At 31.8% G+C, this 21,244-nt stretch overlaps 1 protein-coding gene across 3 annotated transcripts in view; it reads right to left on the minus strand.

Annotated features, from left to right (window-relative positions):
- Nucleotides 1-21,244, minus strand: part of LOC107437872 (calcium-activated potassium channel slowpoke-like) — a 222,539-nt gene that overhangs the window by 6,416 nt on the left and 194,879 nt on the right. For all 3 annotated transcript variants that reach the window (XM_071180105.2, XM_087160373.1, XM_071180104.2), the window contains 7 exons: nt 15,224-15,386; nt 13,780-14,004; nt 11,313-11,496; nt 9,898-9,999; nt 7,182-7,312; nt 4,851-5,045; nt 3,310-3,477 (listed from right to left, as the gene is read on the minus strand). In XM_071180105.2, the coding sequence (XP_071036206.2) occupies nt 3,310-3,477; nt 4,851-5,045; nt 7,182-7,312; nt 9,898-9,999; nt 11,313-11,496; nt 13,780-14,004; nt 15,224-15,386 (1,168 nt within the window). The remainder of the gene's footprint in view (nt 1-3,309; nt 3,478-4,850; nt 5,046-7,181; nt 7,313-9,897; nt 10,000-11,312; nt 11,497-13,779; nt 14,005-15,223; nt 15,387-21,244) is intronic.

Here is a 21,244-nt window from a genome sequence, read left to right on the forward strand (position 1 = left end):
AGTTGGGCTCAAAATTGGCTAATATGGATCCCATAAGAACATACACTGAGGGACCTATATCGGGATGTCTAGATTTTTCAATATTGGTCCTAGAATGTCTTTCGATATTGGAACAAGATTCATTTCTATTTAGAACCAATATAGAAAAATTTAGACATCCCAATGTTTACCCAACATTATAAATCTATATAGGACCTACATAGAAAATGATATTGGTACACTATTGAAAGTCATTCGAGTTCCAATATTGAAAAATCTAAACATTCCCAATGCTAACCCAACATTTTAAGTCTATAAGGGTCCTACATAGAAAATAATGAGGACTATGTCTAATAATTAGGATAATGTGAAATTTTAATGCATATTATACCTCAAATTTCTCACGGAAAACTTTTAAACTTATATTAGAAAACTTCTGTCAATGAGTTTAACTATTAAATAAGTTATATTTGTTACATTAACCTATTCAAGATCGTAATCACATTTACTTGATGAGGTGATTTTCCTTTTGGCGGCCCACGGTATCACGTATGAGATGAACCTTTCCGATACCTTCACGTCATGATCACACGGACGTGATTTCAATTTTATTGGTTTTATTTCAATTTTTAAACTACACAAAATGGTAGTTGAAGTCCGTTATAATTTCGAATATTATGTCTCCAGGCGTTGACCTTCTATATATACATTTTCGGTTTCTATTTTTTTCGTTGATTTTAAAATGTAAACATCTGCTCGTGCTTGGTACTTTCGGGAGGGTTTTGGGCACGTGAATTACTGCTCTCTTGGTTAATGTTTATACTTTGATGGCATGGAAAAAGTTGGAATGCTTATTGGTGTAGATTTGCTGTTTGCAGGTTGTATTCCGCTAGATAGTATTTTGCATATTTTTAGTAAGTTTTTCATTTTTTTAATTATCACGAATATTTTATAATAGTACAATGAAAAAAGGAAAAAGAAAAAACTGCATAATTCAGCGTATTTAATTGCAGTAAAGATTTTATATAAATTTTTAGATGAAATTAATCTTAGAAAGGAGAAAATCACCCTTTCTCATGCCGACGTATAGTCTCGGAGCGTGTAAGCTGGAGGGACTTCTTTCTTTTTCCCTTGGCTATTTTCCTGGCTTGTAAGCTATTTTCTTATCAATGCATAAAATTCTCTTAAATAGGTATATTTTGGGTTGCATAGAGGTTTAAATTTGAATGTGCGAAAAACGGGTAAGAAAATCAATTCACAAAAAGAATTCAGGAAAAATGTGTGACGCATGAAATTTCAAATTATAATTTTAACACTTTTTTTCACATTCATTTCAGAGATTTAAATTGCATATTACCTTCAGTTTAATCATTTTATAATTTTAGAGCTCCCTAAATTTATTTTTCTTTAATCAGAAAAACAATTGCTCTAATAGATTTACACTGGTTATCATAAATTAAGGAAAAATCACAAAAATAGCGATAACTCTTTCAAAAGTAAGCCAAACCGTGCAAAATTTGCATATGTTGTCCACTAAGAGTAGCTGAGTAAAATTGCAATATGCAAATTAGTGGCGCTGCACTCGGCTTACGTCATCTGCCTGGAGCATAAAAGTCCAAGTTTGAGAGAAAGCACACAAATTTTACTGTGATTGCGACATTGAAAATCTGAGATAGCCAATTCGTAATAATGACCTCTAGGCATCATTTGCCTGAAGAACTACGATGGAGAGCCATCGGGAGACTAGAGGCAGGGCAGAGTCAATCAGAAGTGGCCAGATGGCTAAATGTGAGTCCATCTGTGGTTCATAGACTTTGGAGGCAATTTCAAACCACAGATTCGGCATCTAGGAGGTTCAGTCAAGGACGGCCAACTGTTACGACCAGTGCCGATGACCGATATTTGACATTAAGTGCACGCAGGAATAGAACCGCTACTCCGACACATCTCAGATCCTCTCTTGCTGCAGCCACCGGAAGGTTGGTGTCAACGTCAACTGTGCGCAGAAGGCTCCACGAAGGTGGTCTGTATGCGAGACGACCAGCCATTTGCGTGCCGCTCACATCACGCCATAGGAGAGACCGTTTGCAGTGGGCCCGACAACATGTCCACTGGACGTCAGATCAATGGAGGCCTGTTCTCTTTACGGATGAGTCCAGGTTTAGTCTAGAAAGTGACAGTAGACGTTATTTGATATGGAGAGAACCTGGGACCCGTTATCATCCATCAAACATCCGTGAAAGAGATGCATACGGAAGAGGCAGTGTCTGTGTTTGGGGAGGCATATCTTTAGGAGGGCGCACATACCTCCATGTCTTTCCAAGGGGAACCGTGAATGCTCAGGTTTATCGAGACAACATCCTTGATGCTTATGTGCGCCCATATGCCGGGGCAATTGGTGATTGCTTCCTGTTACAGGACGATAATGCAAGACCACACAGAGCTCGCATTGTTGATGATTATCTTCAACAGGAAACAATTACTCGCATGGAGTGGCCAGCTCGATCCCCGGACTTGAATCCTATCGAGCACGTTTGGGATGCTCTAGGGAGGCGTGTATCTGCCATCAATCCGCCCCCTCAGACCCTTGCCACGCTTGCAACTGCTTTACAAGAGCAATGGCTCTCACTTCCTATTGAACTGATAGACCGCATAATTGAAAGCATCACACATCGCTGTTTGTGCTGTATTGCTTCTAGAGGCAATCATATTCCATATTAAAGGTACTTTTTCTATTGCAAACCGATACTTCCAATTTGTTTATTTTATACATGTGCTAATTTCTATACTACTATTAATGTCTGATAATTTATTTTTATGTTGTTTAATACCTTACTATGTGTTGTATATTGTGGGTAAGTTTCATAAAATTCCATGTGTAATTTCTTGAGTTATCGCGATTTTTGTGAATTTTCCTTAATTTATGATAACCAGTGTATTTCTTTATCCGCTAAAGTGTTGTGCATGGTGAAAGTTGTACATTTAGTACAGTGTTAAACATATTACGAAGCAAATTAAAATAACAATAACTTGATTGTCCAATTCTGTGGTTCAACTTTAACAGCAACATGGTTTAATTTAACACCTTTTTTACAAGTACATGAAACTTGTACAATATTATGGTTCAAGATACCGATATTATGGTTCAACGTTGAACCGATTTTTCTGTGAGTGCAAGGTTCCTCCGATACGAACTGTTTGTGTCATTTCTGTGTGATTATATGATTAAACATATGAGTATGAAGTATAGCATCAAGCAATTTGAAACGCAAAATAATATTGAATTCAAATGGCAAAATAAAACATAATTATAGTTCGTAAAGATTGTACCTTATCTGAAGGAATTAGAGGAAAGTCTATTGGTGGATTAGTTATGACGTAACGCTTTGTTGAAGCTTCAAATGAGGAGCTGGTATCTCTGTATCGATAGAGACCAATGCACAACATTCCATAATTTTTTAAAGCTGCCACAAACACTTCACCATACTTGCCTCCTTCCTAAAATTACAATTGTTTGCTATAATCCTCTGAAACTTTAAAGAAATGAACATTCCAACTAATAAATAATCATGAAAATTGGCTCTCTAAATGAAATTTTTAAAGCAAATCCGTTATTGTATAATTTTCTAATTTGAAACTAAACATAAGGTTGCTTTATTACTTTATTAGAGAGATTTTGCCTAGCGTTTCCCTTACGTTAATCGTAACACAAGCCTTATTTTCTACCCCTCAAATATACTGCATTGTTGGGAAAGTGTCGTGCATGCGCAGTTAAATTCGAATAATATTAGACTTATGGGAAAACGTTGCAAAATCTCTCTTTTTCCAGCGTTGAACAGCTGGTTCAAATTGGACTTAAGTGTTGTCTTGTTATTTTAAATTCAATTTAGAAGACAAGAGGAGAATTTCTGTTTTAAACATTGATACAAGAATGCTTTCATACAAGACTTCATGAGATGAAATAATCGGCATTTGTTTTATAAGGAAAAGAACTACCGGAACATCCCAATGCTAGCCCGACAGTCTCTAATATATGATCAGTCTATCTCTAAGGATTGTGGTTAACATAAATTTTAACTAGTCAAGTAATGTAATAGCAACAATAAACCATGTATTATTTGTTTGATTTGTAGTAAGATAGGAAGTTTTAGGGAAAGATCGTACTTGGAATATTTTTTTTAAACATTTTGTTGGTATAAATACACTAGTAGGCTTAAAAAAAAGATTGCCTCTGGTTTTCCAGTTCAACGGTGGTTAAATCACGAAAATTTCAAAAATGTATTTTATTGTAAAAATATATTTTATTGGGTAGCAGACCAAACATTTCTATTATTTTATCTTACAGATTATGCGTAAAATGTTATGTTTTTTTAATTCAGGAAATGTTAAGTTTTCTTTTAATTATTAAAAGCCATTTACACACATTTGTGATTAATGAAATTTGAATATGACAATTAATAACGAATTTAACCTGGATAACTGTAACAAAAAACAGACGTAATTACAATTTCATAATTTATGTTTCGTGCAATATTATGATTGAGTACCAATTTATAAGAAACATATGCTAACTTTTTTCATTAGTTTTCTAGAAAAATAACTTACTGCCTTAAAATGAATTACTTTTCGGATTGCACAGAATAGAAGTAGGCTCGTATTTTTATCTCTAAATGCTTCCATCAATTTGAAATAAAACTTAGTCATTTAAGAGTAGTATTTGTTATTTATATTTCACCATTATGAGAGAGAAATGTAAAAAAAAATCATAATTTAATTTTCGTCTAATATTATGATTGAGCACCAATTTACAAGAAACATATGGTAACTGTTTTTATTTGCTCACATAAAAATTATGAGATAGAAACGCTTACACCATGGCAGGCAAGAGGACCATCCGATAACGATATTTGACCCACTCTGCAGCGATCTCTATTGTTGAGAGATTCTGGTGTACTGTAACCTCCTCGAAGTCCAGCACCTTCAGCTAGAATTAACTCTAACTCGGGAGTTGCCCCTCCAGTTATCAGGGATCGAATCAGTGTCAAAGCATTGGCGTTGAAATAGGTCTAAAATACACAATTTCATTTAGTACATGCCTATAATATTCCAGCAATAGAACAATTTGTTTTTGAATTAATTTGGGTCACCATTTTAACTCTATGGTTAATAAACTTACCAAGACATGAAAATTGCATTGCTCGCCATGCCCGGGACATGTAAAAATTTTGATCGGGTATGTATATATATATTTACATGCCCGGCCGGGCGCGTTATAATTCAATCAGAGATACAGTAAAATAGTGGTTAAGCACCCATTAAACTTTGAACAAAAATCGGCCAGAAGTCGTCGAATGCTACGAAAAAAACGGCACAAAGGAGAGAAAAAGTGTATTAAAAAGGTAATCGTAATCGATGTGCATAAGATACTTTTTTTAAATAAGTTTTTAAAATAAATCGATCGTTTTAAACTAACACGTTGTAACATATTCTTGCCGACAGTATTTACTTATATATATATATATATATATATATATATATATATATATATATATATATATATATATATATATATATATATATATATATATATATATATATATATATATATATATATATATATATATATATATATATATATATATATGCAGATAGAAACTGGAGATAGATAAGAATACCAAATATCTAAAAAGACGAGAAAAATTGTCCCATAGAAATTAATGCATTTCTGATAATATCTGATTATCTGACATGTTTATATAAGACTTGAAATATACGATATTGTATGCTGTTTTCTAAACATGTTGCATATTATTTACTAAATCCAGGAGGACATTAGCACCAATATTTTCCCAGGTGTCAATGTTGGTAGTCCTTAATTCTGCCACAAACTGAAACTGCTACTTTTTGGTATATGTCTTCCTGAGGAGAGTACTCACGTTTTCTTAGAGATATAGTTCAGATAAAAGGGTAAGGTATGGCATGCATCCTCTTATCCGAAAACCAACACTGTGAAGATTTGGAACTTAAGTGTAGGCTTTGTCCTGCTGGAAAGTTAGATTTGGGCCACCAGCTGTTTCTGGAAATGATAATTAATGCATGTCTAGAATTTTCTGATTATAGGCAGCTTCTAAACTGCCTGAGAGAGTGTTAAGATTACGTTTTCTACCATAACTGAAGGTTTCTCAGACAATTCTGAAGTCTCCACCTTACAATATAATGGAGAAAAAAATATCATTTTCTCTCATGCTATTGCAATAGCACACAAAACTGCCTGGGTCATCTTTTCTTCAATTTTTTCTACTTTGCTTATGGATTGCTTTCAATATGGGTCACTGCTAATTTTTTTAAAATATAGCAGGAGTTTTGTAGGATATATAAAACGAAACAGTCGATGAGAAAATACAAAAAAAAAAAAAAAACCCTTCTCCAGATGGGCAGCAATGTGGAGGCAAATAAATGCTGTGGGAAGAGGAATATTACCGAATATAAAAAAATACTGAAGCTCATTTGCTGACATTTGAAGCGAGAATTGTTGATCCAAGTCGAATTTTCCAACAAGAGAATGCCTTCATTTATGATGCAAAATTTGAAAAGTAGAGATTTTTGTATAATAAGGTGCTTGCCCTTTCTCATGACCAATCTTCGAAAAAATGTAACGTGATAAGCATTTTTAAAAACTTAAATTTTAAAATACTTATATTTTTGAGAAAGTCTTAAAATTTATTTACGTCTTTGAAATTTAAAATTCGGTAACTAAGTCCAATAGAACACATTTCAATGAATAAAATGAATTAAAAACTATTCAAAAATATTTACTAGTTACTGAATAAATATGGAAATTTTGAACTTATAATTTTCCCTGGATTAACATTGTGGAAGCAAAATCCCTTTTTCAGCTAGAATGCTTAAAAACTCGAAAAAAATCAAATATTTTTTTAAAGAGCAAATAGGTAAAGTTAAGAACAGGGGGGGGGGGAAATTTACAAATACATTTTGCCTTCTTTAGCTGAAGGTGTTTGGGGTGTATCCGATAAAGAAGGGATTAAGATGGCAAAATGTATTTATGCATTTTCACGTAGTATTAAATTTAATAATGTGCATCAAAATCTATCATCCTTGTTCATTTGGACAATAAATAGATTGAAATGAACTAAATAATTATATTGAAAAGAGCTGATGTCTTCAAAAATGATTTATCTTACCGTGCTCATCAAAGAATCAAGCACTGAAACTGCGAATGCCGTTCCACAAGCAAAAGGTTGAGTCAGATAGAGTTCAGTATCAGGATCATCATCGTCATCTTGATCCAGAAATTGCACATTGGTATCATTTACTAGATTGTAACGAAAAATAATTTATTATTATTCTACTTATAAGTAGTATTACGCACGAGATCATATATTTTTCTGTGTTAAACAAAATACGTGAGCTAATTAGATATATCAATTACAAATTGTGTGGTTTAAAAACCATCGCCACTATCAGACATTTTACTGAAGAAAAATAGAAAAGGTTTTTGGGAAATGTTTCAAAGTCAGTTTTCATTGTTTGAAACAGTTTAGTTTTTAAATAAACTTAAAAGTATTTCTGTTAAAACTTGTTTTGGTATTAACTATGTAGTGCGTCTACCACTACAATTATACAAATCCAATTCACTAGTATATAAGGCATGTTAATTTGATTCTATGGTGGACTACCTTTTCATAGAAGAAGGTTTACACTGTTTAATGGTCTTTCCTCACATTTGGTGACCTTCTGACGTGATGTGAACATGCCTGACGTGGCAGAAATTCCCATTCCGAAATGAACACACCTATCTTGACAGTAACGCCCACTTCGATCTGAACACGCCTACTTCGATTAATGATCCACATTGAACAGTTGACTTGCTACTTGTGACTGCGACCGTATCCACCTCCTCGCTATGTTGCTACTTAGTCTCGATCAAAGTCATCGCTGGCCTGCATACACTCGACTGCTAATGGCAACACAGGAGCGACCTTAACTTAATACAGCTCTCACGATCAGCAAAAAGTACGGTGATCTTAATACAGCTCACCCGGCCTCTCACAAAACAGCAATGAATCAACTAGTGGTATCCGTTCATTGAATTCTATCACAGCTATAATTCTGGTGGGGGAGTACTGTAGTGTGTCAACCACCAGGGCTAAAGAGAATAGAAGGGCTGGTTCACTCCTTTGAAGTAACTCTTGCCGCGCCAATCCTCCGATTTTCTCTAGTGACGTCACTTTGGCGCAAAGCTCGCACTTTTACTTCAAGAATGGAGCGTTCGGCCTTACTAACTCTGACTAATATTGGATCATTTCTTTTTGCGAGATATTCTAAGACATTTGTTATTTTCCATAATGACTTTCCTCAGTTTTTGCAGTGAATTTACAAGAATTTAAAACTATTATCGAAATGCCAGTTTGCGTGATAGCAATTTGCAAAAATTCTGATACAAAAACAAAAGGAAAAAATATAATTTTCCGCGTGTTTCCTAAAGTAAATGAACAACTATGTAAAGAATGGATTCCGAAATTACACAGCTAATATAAAACAGCAATACGTTTATTCTGTCGTTAAGAACTTTTATAAAATTCATTATCTAAATAGAAACCGCCTCGTTATTTCAAAAAGAAAGGCAGGTGAAAAGAATTAAAAAATGGATAAAGTCAAAGAAATTTAAAATGTAAGCAAAGAGTAAAAATAAAATATATAGTATATAGTTGAAATTCTCCTAATTTCATAACATATTTTTTAATGTAGTTATTCTAAATATTAATGATTTTTTTTGAAAATTATATCAACGTAAATTTAAATATCTATAAACAATTGTAAAATTTCTAATGTCATTATGAACCTAAATTATTATTTTGCTTCAGTAATTAGCGTTTAAGGTTGATGTTTCCTAATGATTAAGTATGAACAAATTGCTATTAACGACATATTTTAAAATCAGAGATTCTAAATTTAACTCAACTTATCATTATAAAAGAATATGTAGATAAAAAAAGTGTCGATATATGCTTTCATTTTTTTTAATAATTAAAGTTAAAACTGATCTTTTTAAAATAAAGTATTTATAGTGTCATTTTCGCCAACTAGTAAAACATTTTTATAAGTTTAAAATGGTATTTTTTTTTAAATATAATAACCAAGAAAGTTTTTTTGAACTATGTTCATGAACGGAAATAATGTGTTAAATACGTAAAGTTTGAAAGCTAATAACCAGAAAAAGTCTAACTTATTTTTACAAAGAGAAAGATGCAAAGTTATCATATCTTTGCTCGCGTTCTCCGAGATCTGTGGACACAGTGACGTCATGAGGAGGGAAATCGTAGCTTCAGCTCTAAGAGCGGAGTGAACTAGCCCTTCTATTCTCTTTAGCCCTGGTCAACCACTACGATTATACAAATCCAATTAACTAGTATATAAGGCATGCTAACTCGATTCTATGTTGGGGTACCTTTTCATAGATGAAAGTTGACATTACCGATAACAACTCTCCCCAATAACTAGTTTAGTGTTTCGATACTAACTAGTTTATTAATTGGTATAACTAAAAACTAACTCAGTGGCGCGGCAGCCCATTAAGAGGGCCAAGGCCGACTGTGCCCATCTCAGTTTTCTTGACCTTGGGCTCTGGGGTGCAGGAGCATATGTTCCGGTCAGGTGGTCAGCCGAACGCGGAACCCCCAGTGTTAGTTCCCAAGCATGCTTGGTACTCATTTTATCGACCCACTGAAGGGATGAAAGGCTGAGTCGGCCTTGCCCGGCCCAAGGATCGAACCAAGGACCTGTGGCACGACAGCGCGAAGCGCTACCGCTCAGCCACCGGGCGTCATTAATTGGTATACTATCCGTAAAAAAACAAAAACAGATGAGATTTACATATATTGATTGCAGGGAACTTACCGAGCTCTGTAATAAGGGGAACATTAGTTCCGTAAACGGATCCTCTTCTCTGAAGGACAATGGGGCTACCCAAAGGAGACATTCCATCTCGCCCCGATTCATCTGAAAGAAAAGGATTCAGTAATGCTTTAAAATGGGCAAAATATTTACTTTTTTCCCCTAGGTCAAACTTGTTTTTTTTATTGTCAGAAATTTCAAAAGAGAAAAAAAAATCTGTTTAATGAGCCATTGCATTAAATTTTACATATTTTTTCATGAAAAAGAAAAATTATGCTTCACCTGTCTTTTGTAATTTCTTTTGTATGGTTCAACAAGCGTGGTTACAAAATTTGATGGTATTCAATATTGAATGTTGAGATTTTTTGTTAATAAGAATCTAAACAACTGATGAAGCCTTATCATATTTCATTGCCTTTAAAAATATCGGTTCAATGTTGAACCTTAATACCGGTACTTTAAGCCATAATAGTTTTCAAATTTCCTGGAACCTTAAAAAGTATTGAATTGATTCATGTTTCCACTCATGTTGAACCAAATCGCGTAGTTGTGCAGTGCGTGTTAACGTTACATCTATTAGGTTTGGTTTAAAATCAATTCTTGGAACAGATTCAATAGGATATCTGCAAGTGACGTAACGCATGTCTGACAAACCTGATGGGTTGCAGACTCGTGGTATAAACAAATGACGCAATTTTTCCACATCGATGTCACTTGCATGCTTCCAATTGAACCATGTTTCCATTCAAGTTGAATCACACTGTTGCGTAATCAACTTTAAGTGTCTAAATTTGTTTGATAATACTATTCAACTTGGTACTTTATTAAAGTTCAGCGTCATTTTGATTTAAAAAAAGAATGAATTCAATATCTGCTACCGGCAACCTTAAAAAATTGTTCGAATGATGTTCCTGTTTACGTTCAAGTCGAATCATAATATCGTGCAATCAAGTTTAAGATTGGCCCAATTGGCAAATGGCCTAAGACGAAGAGCGGTGACTAAATTCTGATTCGGCCACCGGTCATGACTGTCTGCGGAAACATTTGTCTTGATTTGTTATCGTTCCTTCCCCGGTATGCACTCTTTGTAGTTCTGGTGAGGACATGAACTCCACACACCTTCTCCGCTGCTCTGCACTTTGCAAGAATTCTATCACTGAACGCTATTGGGAAGCTAGAGACATGTTGTGATTAATAGACTTTGTTTCTGTTCTTATTTTTATTAGATGTTTATGTATGTTGTTACTGTCAATAATCTGCCATTAGAAATAAAGAAAAGTTTAAGATGATTTAATTTGCATGATACTAGGATTCGATTTAACATCTTACTATGGTTCCTGAAGATTGTAGTTTGTAGTTTAATGTGCTCTAAAATTTCTGACAGTGTAAATTGACTTAATATATTTTTTGATACTTACGTGCTGTTAAAACTCCTATAGTATCATCGAATGTCATCGCTTTAATATTGAGAGATGCTAGAATCGCTTCTTTATCAGCTAAGGTAGGATCTTCTGAGCTAGGAATTTTGGCAGAGAGGATAACGCACATATCACACAGATTGATATTTACAGCACGTAAATCAGCTCGGCTAAGGGGAGATCCCTATGGAAATATCAGCAGTTGTACTAATGATTGCAAGAGTAATATTTTGTGAATAAAATGAAATTTCATTGAAAACAGCGTTTAAATATCACAAATAGCAAAATCTTTTATTAAAGCCTATACGCGTTTCGTTGTCACATTAGTACACCTTCATCAGTAGGATAAAAGAAAGGAATGGTAAAACAGAGATGATGTGATTCGACAGAGGTTGTGCCACACCAACAGGATAAATATGGAGTTAAAAAATAAAAATATTCAGTCTCAAACTTAATATAATCTATCGATTACTTCAACAATTGGATAATTTACAAAAATTCATGTTAATGTGAATTTTTGTACATAGGGCAAGTTAAACGTATGCTCAAACGTCGTCTCAATGAACATCAAAGCTACGTCAGGAATCAGTAACTCCACCGTTCATCTATCGCAAAACATTTCTGGACAGAATGTCATAGGTTAGATTTTTTCATTCCTCATATCATTCATAAATATATTTAATGCGTTGACCTGGACTTCTGGGAGAGTTTACATATCATCAAAGTAGAACTCTAGTGTTGATGATCTTGATGCTATGCCATGTTTCACAAATATTTGGAAATCATTTATTTTTTTAATTTTCTAACACTTAATGTCATTTTAATGTTGTTACTTTTTACTGTATAATTATCTGGTGATGTAATCTTTCTTGAATTACATCATCAATTTTTTTTCCATCCTTGCCATTTATCTTATTGATGAAGGTGTTCAAATGTGCCACCGAAACACTAAATTTTAATAAGGGATTTTACGATTTGCGACTCTTCAACATTGTTTTAACGTAATTTTAACTGAATAAAGACACATCGGGTTTTCTAAAATGCATGGATGTTGTAATAAGCTGAATCAGTTATCAAATTTGTATGGATTTTGGAATTCAAATAGGTTGATAACTTATGCAATTAAAAATGAAACGGAGCTTCTTCCAATTCATATCCAAATATCACATGTAATTTCAGAAATAATAATTCAGTTACTAAGTTGAATCAATTTTTTTAAAAAATTTTAATTTTCAAAAACCTGTTATTTTCGGAAATGCTGATAAGTTGATAGATAGTTAAATATTGCAAAAAAGAAGTATAAATACAATAAATTTCGTATTTCAATTTTTTGAAAATTATGCTCTTAATTGTGAATTGCAAATTGAATAACTGTAGAGTTGTCTGCAACTAAATTTGAACTTATTGCCTTTAATAAGGTCTGCATTATACGGAAATATAATTTGTGTGAAATCTTGCCTAAATCTTAATACGTCACTTTAAAACAAAGAGATCATTCTGTAAAAAAAAAACTTAAAAATGTATTTGTATTTACTTAATTTAACTAAATAGTTAAAAATCGTAGCGCTTAAACTAAACTAGGAAATATTAAGTAACGAGGAACTTCTGCAAAATAATTTAATAGAAATTCGTAATTGTACCCCAAGATACTTTTTGAGAAACAGCTAGAATTAGGAGCATTTTAAGTTCATGTAATTGATAAATAAGTTATGATCTACCAATTACGATTTTTTAGCCCTAGATAATTAATCATTCGTCGAATAGACTACCCTGCCAGTTTTGCGAATTAGAGATGTTACCGTTACGCTCACACTACCTCACTCACAATACCTTCATAACTAGTAAAATGAGTAATCCGAATGTGATACACTTATTACTTTTCGGGATTTGCTGCAATAGACGTCGAACAGTCGAATGTTTAGTTAGATCATGCAAATCGACCACTGTGTGCATTTTTTCTTTTTTCTTATATTTCATTACTATCCTAAATGCTTTTTTAATGTCCATCTATGAACGCTGATGGACAAAATACGCATGCTACAACATAGACTACCACAACAAGGCCATTGGCACAATATTAACAAATGCCAAGAGAGCAAAGGATAATTTTTTCCTTATTTCAACTTTTTAATTGAAACATTATAATACTTTTTTTTAAGTTACGCTAATTTGTTTGAAATAAATAAAGGGCATATAAAAATACGCTTGTTTTTCATTTGTGGTCAATCAGTTGAATAATTAGTTACAACATGACACTGATTTAAGTTTAGCTATTTAGGGTTGAAAACAAAATTTTTGCGACTGTCTTTTTTCTTTAAAAAACTCTAACAACACGCGTTTCAAATTCCAAAGAGTATGAGTCATGATGCTTATAATTGTAACACAAGACACTTCTTGATTTAAAGCCAGAATTACGGTCATTTTAGATCCATGTTAAATAAATTATCGGGATCGATAGATTACTCACACTAAGTATTGATATCTTGGGTAGATTCTGAAGCATCTTCCACTCTCTTCGTAGGTAATCGACGTTACCCACGATGACAACGTGCTTCAGCTCGTGATAATGGAAGTTACTCGCCCTCAACGGCATCACGAGATTTCGTAGGCCAATTAAGGGTGAATCTTTGTCTGCAAAGAGGCACAGGACTACGTGACCATTCAGCACTGTCATGGCAGCCTGATTTCGATCCTAGATACAAGAAAAAACAACTATTTCAACAATGTAGCAAAAGAAGAACTGACCGAAAACAGGTTTGGCAAAATTTTAGTGACGTATAAAATATTCCTGATGTTTCTATTATTTCTTTTCTTTATTTAAACAATTGTTCAATTTCTTTATTATTTTTCCTTACTTTAAACCATAATTTATCAACAATTGGAAATAATTTATGGTAGTATTAATTCTGGGGGAGTATACGAATTAATCGGCCTTCTCTGGCAATCGGACATTGGTCACTTATCATATCGAGTGCATCATTCATATTAGCTGATATATAAAACATATGAATTGATTCATATGAATTGATATATAAAACAAAATATCCCGTAAAAAAACATGTAATGAAATAGAACCAAACGGATCAGTCTAAAAAAAGTCACCTCTAAATTAAGGACTAGCAAAAAGTGTTTCAATCACTGACCGTAAAAATAATTTTATGTCCGTATAATTATCATGACCATAAAAATACAGGTCTACCCGTAAATTTTTTCTCGTCAAATGTATAAATACCGACCGTAAATCATTTTTATTCTCGTAAAAGTTGTCTAAGTTCGGGCTTTGACGTTGTTTGAGATTAAGCAATTTATTTGTCGAATCAAAGCGAACCTAGGGGAGCAGTAATGTAGTGTTGTCGTCTGTCGAGGAATTTCAGAGTTGCGTTTTCGTTGTCTGTGTAGTCATCAATGCAAAGGAAGTGAGAGAGAAATGTCCTTGGCACCGACTGTTTTCGAATCTGGGTCTCCTGTGTCCGTAGACTGATGCTTTAGCGACCACGGAGACTGATGCTCACCCTCAAATTGAGTTAGACAATTTCATATAAAAACCGCGTATAAATTAAAAGACAAAATTACGGGAATAGTGCCTTTATCTCAAAGAAAAGAGCTCGTGTAATGAAATAAAAAGTATCCGTTACATTGATCTATGCAAAAGACGAATAAATATTTTCTTCTCATTTTAAAAGATTAAGTCTTTGATTTATTTTAAAAGTAATTTCTATTAATAAAAATCAGCTTAAGCAATGAAAGATATTTTAAAAGGATCGAAAATAAATATGTAATGCTAATTGTGGCATCACAACGCGTAATGCTCCGAATTGTATGGAAATTTGAAAAAGATAACAAAAAGCTAAAGGTGAAGACTCATTATTCTAAAAGCAGGGACAAAACTTAAAGTGTACTACTTTAATTACCAATATACAATCTTCGATTTGTCGGGCTGGACACCAATGAAACATTCCCGTCGAGTCGTATTTCATTTCAGTTCTTTCAAAATCGAAATCTTTTCCCTGATCTTCCGCCATCATTCCAAAAGGACGCTCTTGTATATTTCCTGAGGTCCTGCGACCAGTCGGCCTAAAATAAATGATAATTAAAAAAAATATATAGACTGTGCTTCAAAATGAATCAAATTGTTTTATCTTAGCACACTACTAGCTACGAGAATAATGTCGGAAACACTTTCAATAATTGCAATAACGAATTCTTAATCTTATGTCTTTATGATTGAATGCATGCAATCACTACTTCGTTATTATAAAATGTGTTCAAAGGTTTTTCTGTTTGCAAATTTAATTAATCAACAGAGATCAATATTTATGTATTTTATCGACAAAAATCATATCTTTTGAAAAATTTCTTACAATTCAAATTTTTGTTTTTAATAGATAACATTTAAAGAGCAATTTTATTGTTTTAAATAAAATTTCGAATAATAATATTATTTTCCCTACGTATGTGATAAACTCTTACCAAATGTAACTTTAACCTTAAACACGTTCATAACATGAAATTAATAATCCCACGAAATTGAAGAGGAGGGGCATATTTATCAATTAAAAAAAATGTCATTTGATTCAAAAACTAAGATGAAAACTGCATCGAACGTTCAAAATAAGGCTTCTAATATTAAGATCAACTTACACGTGAATGAGAAATTTACTTGGAGCGCTCAAAACATATCCACTTTTGCCATCATAATTCTTGAAACTAATGAAGTTTTTCCCTCGAAAATTAAGATATAATTTGTAATTTGTAATTTGTATTAAAATCTTCTCGAACTCCTAATATTTTCAATAATCTCTTATAAAAATTTGATAAACAACGATAACTTTATTTAACTTTTTTATCCATCTTATAACTTCAAAAACTTCAGAGCACTAAATCATTTAAATGTATGTCTTTTGCTTAATCCTGAAGGAGAAAAGAAAAGAATGCGCTTTTGTAGATAATTTGAGAGTGTATTTGTATCTTGTTATTTAACCAAATAGTTAAAATCATAGATTAAACTAAACAAAGAGATATTTCGTGAAGAGGAACTATTGCAAAAGAATTTAATGGAAATATTCACGTGAAAGAGGAATAGATAAATCTTTAAGCTCTTGGCTTACAAGTTGTAATAAAATTAAGTTTTACTTAAGTTTAATAAACTAAGCTCAATGAATTACGACCTAATGAATATATATCGTGTTCTATAAAGAACAAGGGGTAAATTTGTATTAAATTACTAAAAAAAAATATGAACACAATGCATAAAAACACACAAAGGATGTAGTTTTTTTAAAATTTTATAACCGACGTTGAACAACCGACCCAATTTTGAGTTTACGACTATTAACTTTCAAATCCGTATCCTAGCAAATTTTGATCCTAATCCAGAATACAAGGGAACTCCTCGATCAAGCATTGGGATAAATTAGTTTTCGTGGAAGACTTTTGAAAATTGAATAATTGTAGAGTTAAATTTAAACTTATTGGACTTAATATAGTTTGAATCACAAGGAAATATCAGTGTGAAATCCAGTATTAATCTTAATATATCACTCTGAAACAAAGAGACAATTCAGTAAAAACAAATTTATTTATTCCAATAGTTCATATATAGTTCTATACTATGCATTCTAGAAATTTTTAGCCCATCCCAGAATACAAGGGAACTCATGGATTAAATAGTCTTCGTGGAGTACTTTTTGATGGAACTAATCCGAATTTGCGTTAAATTGAGAGGAAAAGCCACGAAAATCTCCTACGGTTAGCCCGACGCCAAGGGGATTCTAATCCGCTATCCGCCTAACACTGAGGATATTTTACGTCAGCACTGTAGTCGGTGGTAGTCAGGTGCAGAATTATTATCAATCAGCCTGCGATTCGAACCTGGGTCACTTCGCTGGCAGGCGAGGGCTCTTTCTGCTACGTCAACGCAGCTCTAAGAATATGTTTCGGTACTATGAGAAGCACTTTATAACTGTTTAAATACATTCTGTGTTTTTCAATCACTGTGCAGAGGTGATTACCTTTCTTTCAAAAGTACACTATTTGCGTTTTTTTGCATTGTTTTCGTAGCTGCAATTGAATTTTCATAACAATGTTGGCATGAAATAGAAGAGTTTTTGTGCTTACATATGTAAAATTGTTAATATAATATGTTTCTTTTTACTCTTTGATTTTCTTAATTAACTTTTAACTTTATAAGTAGGGTCTTAATGAGCATGAAAAATCAAATCAAATTAAAATTACAGTATTAAGTGCGGTGCATTTTCGATTTGTACTAGGACTTAAGCTATGGCATAATTAATTTATTAAAATAAAGTGATGCAAAGATTTAGTTAATAGTGATATAACCATTGCTAATTGTTCACTGGATTATTTAAGTCTTTTTGAAAGAATGGTATTTAATTTCCTATGTGAGTTTAGTAATTGGATCCGAAACGAAACGTGATTAACATGGAAAAATTACTATAGAACTGCCCGTCATTTTTTAAAAATAAAACTTATTTGATGAGTCGTACTATTTCAATATATTTATAAAATATATATCGAAAAAATAATAAAAGCACTTCATTTTTATTTTAAAAAAATTCTTAACAATATATATTTTTTTCACAAAAAGTATAATTAAAATATAGAAGAATAGTAATCATAAAAATTTTGACAAGCTTGAAATTTAGGATATGCAAAAGTCAAGTTTATACGTGTGCAACTCCAACATGGTTTTGAATTGATAATCAGATGAAATTATTCACTTGTTAATAAGTTAAAAATATTAAGAATATTACCAAAATATTTGAATATAGAATGAAACACAAAATGAAGTTTTTCTGTAACTTTTATTTTAGTAACTAAAAATAAACATTTTAATCTATGAATCTATTACTTAGCTATGTATCAATTGAAGGTTATAAAATTCTAACATTCTAATAATAATTATTTTAATAAGTTCCTCAACTATTGCAATTTTTTTAAAAAGAGGAAATAGAAAAATAAAACGTTTATTTTAATTTTGTCTAATTTAAATGTTCTATATTTCAAGGTATTGTAAAATGTTTCATTGATGCTTTATTAATGTCACATCGAATAATTATAAATAACTTTTTAATGAAAGAAGATTATGAAAAAGAAAATTACCTTATATGTTCACATCAACTGCTATCAAATGAAAAAGGCTGAAAATGAATTTACCTAGTTCGCTTTTTACTCCTTCAATTAAGACTGCTTCTATTATTGATGGCTTATATTTTGGAAAAAGTACTATTTTCATTTAGTTCTAATGTAGATCCTATTTTTTACATGTTTAGTATAACAATATAAATACTACTCCATTTAAATTTAAATTTGAAAATGCTTACTTTGATATGGTTAAGGAAATTTATAGTTTCAAAAGTTGATATTTATATGTATTTCGGTTGTCAAATTAGCGATAAATTACTTGGGACACAGTCAGATTAGTGCAATGATTATGAAGCCCATGTGAATTTGTATTTGGCAAATAAATTTGAAACTAGCAAACACGTTTAACGTAGTTTTATACAACCGAACAATTACTGTAAAAATAAGCAATCTATTTGAACCTGGGGCAGTTCTAACCAGAGAAAAACAGTTTAGTATCTTCCTGTTAGTAAGCGGTAAAAAACGGTACGATCGAACATAACGGGTTTAAATGGGAGATGAATAATCGTTTCTTGTTATAATTGCACAACATATGAATATCTTATGAATTAAATCCTTACTATATATAAGCTATTCGACTTGAGTTTGGTCTCATTCAATTCGTCTCGTAATTCGTTATTTCGGTCTCGTAAGCAAAACTGATAATAATCCATACCTCACTCGCCTGGGCTATAAATCGCCTGGTTCTAAATAAAAATTCTAAATAAAAATTCCAATTCAAAAATAGTAATTTTTATACATACTCGTAAAAATCTTAATAACTTCTGATCTATTTGTTCTATTGACTTCTGATTAATCTCATTTAATTTAGCGTGAAAAGTTCCGTAGTGAACAATACTTCACTTGTCTAGACCGAAATATCACATCCGTAAATTAAAAATCAAAAATAATATACAAAAAATGTAAAAGAATCTAGCTTTTAAATTTTAATTCTTTAATAAAATTTTGATGGCACTTACCTAATCAATCAGTTTAAAATATGCAAAAAGTTTTTTTCCCCGTATCGATATCGTAGATCAGAAAGAAAAAAAAAATCATTGTGATGAAGATACGATTCTTGGGTGTTATTTCTTTGCCAACTGAGAGAATTAAGATATTTTAAAATCATGCTGATTTCTTAGATTATTCTCCGAATAGTTTCCTTTCAATAAGCATTATTTTTAAAAGTTATGAATTGCAATTATGAATGCATAATAAATGAGTGATATTGTGCGATCATTCATAATTATATATGTTCACAGTTTATTTATTTTCTTTCTTTTCCTTAGATAATTTCATTTTTTATTTTATTCGAGATAAAGAAAAATTTCTGGTGAAACTTGTGAATTTTAGATGATTTTGTGAATGCAGCTCTAACAATTTAATTTTATTTTTAAAATAATAATCTAAACTAATATCGTGCAAGCAAGCATTCAAGCCTAGTTATCAGCCAAAGCTGGAGAAATAAGAAAGAGTATGAAAAGGGTGAAACAATATGAAACGTTCTACAGAAGAAAGACTCAACCCACAAGTAATTAAAATTTGAGAAATTTGAAATTTGAAGTATTTGTACAGCCGGAAAAATGATGAACTGAATAACTCTTATTAACTTCTAGCCAAAGAATCGGATTATCATGCGCTAAATTTATAAGTAAATAACTATTTAATTTTTAAATCGGACAATCTTTTTCTTATGAATAACAAAAAAGTTACCTTTGAAAATCCAAATCTCTCCATTTCACTTGAACGTGCTTTTTTTGAAGTATTCTGAAGAAGAATTTATTTGTTATTATGGTATATTTTTTGGACATTTCTAATTTTTCGCAATGGAGGGAAATTTAATTTCGTGATTTTTTTAAACAGTGCACGAGACCATTTTAAAAATGCACAGGAGTCCAAGAATGAGCGTTTTTTTCTAATTCATTAAATGGATTGAGTTACTCAAGTTTGTAATAATCTATAACGGATATTTGGATCGTTTTTTTTTTGCTGTTTACTAAGCAAAATTTCATTCTATTTTTTGAAAGCCAGCTTTGAATCGATTTGGCGACTACCAATCATTGTTTTACCCGAGATTATTTTCAAACATGGTAATTCAATATTTCATTTTCACAATGCGAATTTAGTTACTTTCTTTGCAACTATCGATTATGAGCACTCAGATAATTTTTTGAATTTATCTATGCCACCGAATTTTCATTCCTTTTATACAGATATTTATTATAATTGATAATTTGATTATTCATTTCCATTATTTTTGTTTGATTACTTTTCTTTGCCACAATTTAAATGGGGTACTGATTATTTTTTGCAGCAATTTGTAGCTGCATTATTTTATATCAGGAAATCATTTTTTAAGTGTACATTGAAGGCGAGGATTTTTTTTTCATTTTCACTATTCCGATTTATTTATTTTATTTTTTAACTCTGCATTATGAGTATTTGGAGAGTTTTTGTTTTGCAACATTTCACAATGTGGGTTTAGTTAATTTCTTTGTAGCTATCTATTATGGGTACTCAGATAATTTTTCGCATCTATCGATGGCACCGAGTTTTTATTCTTTTTTTCAAATATTGATAATTTGCAGCTGCATTATTTAATATCACGAGATCATTTCTTAAGTGCTCATAAAAAGAGGATTTGTTTTTTCATTTCTACAATCCCGATTTATTTACTTTAATTAGTAGCTCTCTATAACAGGTATTTGATAATTTTTTGCAACTAACTATGGTTCAAAATTTGTATGTCCTTTTTTGCAACATATTTATTATAATTGATACGTATATAT

The sequence above is a fragment of the Parasteatoda tepidariorum genome, chromosome 1, assembly GCF_982258835.1.
Source record: "Parasteatoda tepidariorum strain Cologne lab strain chromosome 1, Ptep-v5.0, whole genome shotgun sequence".
NCBI lineage: Eukaryota > Metazoa > Arthropoda > Arachnida > Araneae > Theridiidae > Parasteatoda > Parasteatoda tepidariorum.